This window comes from Otolemur garnettii, unplaced genomic scaffold, assembly GCF_000181295.1.
Source record: "Otolemur garnettii isolate 467f Iridium unplaced genomic scaffold, OtoGar3 scaffold00001, whole genome shotgun sequence".
In the NCBI taxonomy this organism is placed as follows: Eukaryota; Metazoa; Chordata; class Mammalia; order Primates; family Galagidae; genus Otolemur; species Otolemur garnettii.
Genome location: NW_003852396.1, coordinates 27,982,807 through 27,990,145, shown reverse-complemented (window position 1 = coordinate 27,990,145; position 7,339 = coordinate 27,982,807). Strand labels below are relative to the sequence as shown.

General features: G+C 37.2%; 1 protein-coding gene across 1 annotated transcript in view; it reads right to left on the bottom strand.

Annotated features, from left to right (window-relative positions):
- PGM2L1 (phosphoglucomutase 2 like 1) overlaps window positions 1-7,339 on the bottom strand; it is a 73,920-nt gene that overhangs the window by 39,354 nt on the left and 27,227 nt on the right. The window contains exon 2 of the mRNA XM_012803468.2: window positions 200-367. Within this exon, the coding sequence (XP_012658922.1) occupies window positions 200-367 (168 nt within the window). The remainder of the gene's footprint in view (window positions 1-199; window positions 368-7,339) is intronic.

The following is a 7,339-nucleotide window of genomic DNA, read 5'->3' as shown; positions in this document are numbered from 1 at the left end:
AGGTGGAGGCAGGAGACTCGCTAGAGCCCAGGACTTGGAGGCTGCTGTGAGCTGTGATGCCACGGCACTCTATCCAGGGGGATAGCTTAAGGCTCCCTCTCAAAAAAAAAAAAAAAAAAAAAAGAAAGACACTATCCAATTTATAAAGCAAAATAATAGACTGAGAAAAAGTACACATATAACACTTTATGATACTTACCTGTGTTGATTGGATTATTGTAAGGTCATTAATATAGCAAAATCCTGCTCCCATGGCAGAACGAAGTCCTGCAGTCCCAAAAGTCATTCGGCAGCAAAGACGATCGCGCAGCTCCTTGTTCATCCCATTTCGTAATAGATTTTCGATCTGCTCTTTTGTTTTGGGATTCTATAAAAAAATAAGTATTAGAATTAACTAGGACCACAAGCAGAGTCTTAATATTAGGCCCTGTGAAGGACCAATAATGTGCACGTATCACTATAGATAGGTTCTATATCCACTATAAATTCCACCTTGTGGGCTGGGCGTGGTGGCTCACGTATATAATCCTAACACTCTGGGAGGACAAAGTGGGTGGATTGTTTAAGTTCAGGAGTTGGAGACCAGACTAAGCTAGAGCGAGACCCTGTCTCTAAAAATAGCTGGGTTTGTGGCTTGTGGTGGGCACCTGGAGTACCAGCTACTTGAGAGACTGAGGCAAGCACATCACTTAAGCCCAAGAATTTGAGGTTGCTGTGAGCTATGATGCCACAGGACTCTACCGAGAGTGACAAAAAGACTGTGTCAAAAATAAATAAATAAATAAAAAATAAAAATAAAGTCCTCCTTGCTAGTTCTTTTTTTTTTTTTAAGAGACAGCCTCTCAATCTATCATCCAGGCTGCAGGGCAGTGGCTGGATCACAGTTCACTGTAGCCTGGAACTCCTGAGCTCAGAAGATTTTCCTGCCTCAGCCTCTTGGGTACGTAGGACTACAAGTGTGAGCCACCACTTCCAGCTGATCTTTTAAATTCTGTAGAAATGGGATATGTTATGTTGTCCAGGCTAGTCTCCAACTCTTGGTCTCAAGTAATCCTTTCTCCTTGACCTCCCCAAAAGTTAGAATTATAGGTGTGAGCCACTGTCCCTGACACAGTGCTACTTCTTTTTTTTTTTTTTTTTTTTTTGAGACAGAGCCTCAAGCTGTCCCCCTGGGTAGAGTGCCGTGGCATTACAGCTCACAGCAACCTCCAACTCCCGGGCTCAAGCGAGTCTCTTGCCTCCGCCTCCCAAGTAGCTGGGACCACAGGCGCCCGCCACAACGCCCGGCTATTTTTTGGTTGCAGCCATCATTGTTGTTTGGCGGGTCCGGGCTGGGGATTCGAACCCGCCACCTTAGGTGTATGTGGCTGGCGCCTTAGCCGGTTGAGCTATAGGCGCCGAGCCCACAGTGCTACTTCTTAGAATGTTTAACAAAAACAGTGCCTGCCAGTTAATGAGTCCCCAAAGGAGCCAGGCCCTACTGAGTTTGATTTACATATCTCTTAAGTGTTATAGCATTTTAATAACACATATGTATTAAAGAATGTTCTTTTTAACAATTTGAAAAATTTATGAGCTATCAATCTATAATAAGCCTCTTAGTTAAAAATGATATCAATTCAGTTGGAGTCTATATTAAGTTTTAAAAGGAACAGGGAAGGCTGGGCGCAGTGGCTCACTCCTATAATCCTAGTACTCTGGGAGGCCAAGGCAGGTGGATTGCCTAAGCTCACAGATTTGAGACCAGCCTGAGCCAGAACAAGACCTCATCTCTAAAAATAGCCAGGTGTTGTGGCCAGTGCCTTTAGTCCCAGCTACTTGGGAGGCTGAGGCAAGAGAATCACTTGAGCCCAAGAGTTTGAGGTTGCTGTGAGCTATGATGCCATGGTACTCTATATCAAGGGCAACAAACTGAGACTCTGTCTTCAAAAATAAATAAATAAATAAACAAATTAATTAATTAATTAAAGGAATAGGGAGACTACTGCATAAATGCCAACAACACATGCCCACCAACTAATTACCTGTCTAAACCTCTGCAATGCAAAAATGACCAAATTAACAACAACAAAGACCCAAAGATGGACAAATAAGCCTTACTAGTCCTTACAATTACAGAAAAGGATTCAATTTATTTGAATTGAATAAGTACAAGTTGACCATAAAAAGGTGTCAAGTATGGATTCAGTTAAGAATGAGAATAAATGGCTCGGCGCCTGTGGCTCAAGTGGCTAAGGCGCCAGCCACATACACCTAAGGTGATAGGTTTGAATCCAGCCCCGGCCCGCCAAACAACAATGATGGCTGCAACCAAAAAAACAGCCAGGCGTTGTGGCGGGTGCCTGTGATCCCAGCTACTTGGGAGGCGGAGGCAGGAGACTCGCTTGAGCCTAGGAGTTGGAGGTTGCTGTGAGTGATGCCACAGCACTCTACCCAGGGGGACAGCTTGAGGCTCCATTTCAAAAAAAAAAAAAATGAGAATAAAAATTCAATTCAAACATGGATTATGAGGTTGGGCATGCCAACATCTGCATTTTGGATTCGGTCATTCATTGTTACAGACTGTAACTTATTTTCATAAGTCTCAAGAATAACCAAGACTGAAAATGGTCTTCACAAAAGAGTATCAGATTTCAAGTAGAAATGCAATCATAGTAAGAATAAAACTTACATGGAATTTTCCAGAATTTTTTTACAAGAGTCAAATATTACAAAAACAAGATAAAACACAACTTCTCACTTCAAGATTAATATGAATTGAGTCCATACTAACTATTTACTATTAACTCAGACATCAGCTACATCTGTGTAGAACGATAACCTAACATGTTTGAAAACTGCTAAACGTCAGAGTATGCTTGTCCTTATAAAGACATAAAACATTAACGTAATTTAAGCAAAATGATTTTCTGATTATACTAATAACTAAAGTAACCAGAAGACATGGCCAAACTAATGAGAAGCAGAATGAGATTAACTGAAATTTTAATTTGCTTGAAATCTGTTTGTATATGTAAACATAAATATATAATCTAGATTCAAGGAGTTTCTGTTTATAAATGGCACACACTAACAAATACATAGCTTACCTAAAATACGAACAGATATTAAGAGAAAAATTTAAATGATAACATTTTCTGGGCCACTATCATATTACTCCAAGATCTAGTACCACTAGGTTGATAGAGAATTCAAAGAAACTTAGAGAGGGCTAAAATTTAAAGACAGGCATAAGAATGGCAAAAATTGAATGGCATTTTCATGCATAGAGGGTACATGGCACTATCATATACTGTTAGCAAGAGTGTAAACTGGGATAGTCTTTTTGGAGTGAATTTGTACCAAGTATTAAATTTTAAACTGCATGTGCCTCTGGGCCCATAGATTTGTCCATGTTCATGTGCAATACCACCACATGAACAAAAAGATATATTCATATAAGAATGTTCATTGCAGCATATTTACTGGTATATTATTGCATAAATGAAGTTAGAGAGGGAACTCAGTTTCACTGAGCTGGTACTAGAGTTTTAGACAGGATATGAACTTAGGATAGTCTGGTTCTAAAGCCTATACCATCTCCCTATAAATGAACAAACAATTGTGTAGGTTAGCGTAGTAATGTTTCTAATAATAATTCAACTCTAGGGTGACACCTGTGGCTCAAAGGAGTAGGGCACCAGCCCCCTATACCAGAGCGGACGGGTTCAAACCCAGCCCCAGGCAAAAAACTGCCAAAATAATAATAATAATTCAACTCTAGCTACAAAAGAAAATGTTCCTTTTTATTATGGGTGTGTGAATATAAAAATGATCTAGCAGACATAAATTCTATTAGGATACTGAGTATACTCCCAATGTTTAACTGCCCCTACAGGAGGGCCTAAAAATTCCATTCCCTATTTGTAAATATTACAACAAGTACTAATCTAGTTCCTGGTTCTTAAAAAGATCGTAAATTAGAGAAAAATAAAACTTGATGAAGAATCACGATGTGTTAGACATAATAAGTAAATCTGTATGGTAAAAAGAGATCAACAATTATGATAAAAAGCATTTGGAATCGACTTTAAACTTTGTTTTTTTCACTATTTAGAAGCTAGACATTAGATGAGATGTTGATGCTACAAACTTTTAAAAGTATAATTTAAAAAGCTACCTATGTAGCCATTGTTGTCATGTTATTTTCCATTCCGATATTGAAATTATTATTTGTATTTTGTTGCTAAAAATCATGATGCAATCCACATAAACCATAGCATATGAAAATAGTTATAAGAAAATTATTTTTAAAGTATATTTCCATGTAAATCTCAGATATACGAAATGAAAAGGAAAATAGAAGCATATATAAAGTGTTTTAATTTATATAAAAGAGGTATGCATATATTTATACCTTATTTAGAAATATTCCATGCAAATGTAAGAGACTGAAAATACTGATTACTAAGAGAATATTAAGGATGGAGATATTAAGGATGGGCTTTGAGGTGAAAAAGTGACTTATTTCTAATTGCACAGCCATGGTGCTGTTTGGATATTTTACATTATGTATTACATATTATTTTCGTTTGTGGTTAAAAACCAATTAGGTATGCAAGATAGCTGAGAAAAACTACCACTTGTTTGTCTATCTGAATTTTTTTTTTTTTTTTTGAGACAGAGCCTCAAGCTGTCCCCCTGGGTAGAGTGCCGTGGCATTACAGCTCACAGCAACCTCCAACTCCTGGGCTCAAGCGAGTCTCCTGCCTCCGCCTCCCAAGTAGCTGGGACCACAGGCGCCCGCCACAACGCCCGGCTATTTTTGGGTTGCAGCCGTCATTGTTGTCTGGCGGGTCTGGGCTGGGGATTCGAACCCGCCACCCTAGGTGTACGTGGCTGGCGCCTTAGCTGGTTGAGCTATAGGCGCTGAGCCTGAATTTTTTTTTTTAACCTCATAAATACTCTCTTTTTCCCACCCACAGAAAGCTACTAATGAGATCTGAACCTATGAAACTTATACTGGAGTTTTCTCTAATAAAAATTATGGCTTGCTTTCTAACTCTCTTCTATAACTTATACTTTCTTCATTTCTTAAGGGTAGGAGAAGTCTGGTCAGCTCAAAAAAAGAAAAACCAGACAGACAACTGTTCAACTGATGCTAACTATTAAAATAAGCACTTCTAATTACACCATTATCATGTTAGTCAGTAGAAGAGTTTATTGATTTATGTACTTTTCAGAAATATACTTAATGATCTATTATTTAAAATGAAAACTATTTCAAAAGTAAATGCATTCAGTCTGAATTAAATTTGCTCTTAACTACCATAATTTATTTATTTATTGAGACAGAGTTTCACTTTCTCACCCTCAGTAGAGTGCCATAGTGTCAGAGCTCACAGCAATCCCCAACTCTTGGGCATAAGCGATTCTCCTGCCTCAGCCTCCCAAGTAACTGGGACTACAGGTGCCCACCACAATGCCCAGCTATTTATTTTTGGTTGTAGTCGTCATTGTTGTTCGGCAGGCCCAGGCTGGATTTGGACCTGCCAGCCTCGATGTATGTGGTTGGCGCCCTAGCTGCTGAAGTACAGGCACCGAGCCATATTTTAGAATCCTAATAATATTATCCCAAAAAAGTAACTCTGCAGAAAGTCCAGAGGTTTTAGTGACTACTTGCATTTTCTATCCCTTATCAGTAATAAAGCTAATTGTTTAGTATGAAATCAGTAAGCTACAGAATATAGAATATAGAATAAAGCCATGCATTATTTTTAAATTTTACCTGTTACCAAAAATTTTCCTTTAGGTTCTAATCCTATGGATTGCTGCAACTTTACATGGCTGAAATGAAGAAAAGAAAGTGTCTTCTTACATAATACTCATGGAGATTTTTTCCATATTGTAGAACCAACCATAAGGCCCAAATTTAAAGAAAACATGAAAGAATTGATTTTTTAAAAAATGTTAAATTTATCAAAGTACTTCTTTTAACAAACTTCTTACAAACCTTCATAGATATGAAAAAAGTTACACACCAAACCAAAATCATACCAACTGTCTGCGATCAAATCAAAGTGTTAGCATTCACTTACAAAGAATCACTTTGGATTCTCTCAAGTTTTTCTGAATCTATTCTGTTTACAACTAGAGACTTCTGTATTATTTATGTGTAGTAAATATAATTGTGTATAAAAAAGTAATCAACATTTGAAATCCTTATACTCTGGGAGGCCAGTGCAGGAAGACTGCTTGAACTCAGGAGTTCAAGACCAGCTGAGCAAGGGTGAGACCCCCATCTCTTCTAAAATACAAAAAATTAACTGGGCATTGTCATGGATGCCTATAGTCCCAGGTACTTGGGAGGCTGAAGCAGGAGGATTGCCTGTGATCTAGGCTGATGCCACAGCACTCTATCCTGGGGCAACAAAGTGAGACCCTGTCTCAAAAAAAAAAAAAAAAAGTAATCAAGTTTACGATGAGGCAAACCTCTTGCCTAATAAATAATATTTATTAACCTATAAATATTCTTTCCTGCTCATTTTATAAACTTAATATTTTTATAATTCTTATACAATTACAAATAAGTTTTTCAAAATGCTACTTACAAAGACTTGTGTCTAAATAATAAATATTAGTTTTATTTAATTAAAAAGAAAAAATTTAGTTTACTTCTAAATAGAAGTTAAAATAGGAAACTGCAATCTGAAAATCTGAAGGGTAAACACAGCTGACATTTACTTCTGACGGTCAGCCAGACTGAAGAGCCAAATCTAGAGTCTGGAAGCCGGACAGGTTTTCCAAATCAGATGCTTCCTTATTAGATTCTTATTGTAAAAAAGAGAAGTTCCATATACTATGCTAAACCAATTTATACATGTATTTTTTCCATCTAAAGGATTTTTGTGTAATGCTAAATTTAATTTCCCTAACATTAAAAACTTGGTAGAAATTAGCATAAATTACATTGGCTTAGATAGAAGATTTGAATAACTATACTTGTCATATAAAATGAGATTTACTTGAGAAATAATTGCTTGATGAATACAAAAATTATATCTAGGAAATGAAGATAACTACCCCAAAAGTAGAAAATAAGGTTTGAAATATAACAAGTTGTTATATTTAAGTATATTAGATATGCCAAGATTAGTGTGAATGATTAAAATTAAAATGTTAATTATTTTATTTCAAAATTCAAGACTGTATAAACTTAGTCTTTAAAAAATCAAAACCAAAGCTCGGTGCCTGTGGCTCAAGTGGCTAGGCACCAGCCACATACACCTAAGGTGGCAGGTTCGAATTCAGCCCAGGCCCGCCAAACAACAATGACAGCTGCAACCAAAAAATAGTCGGG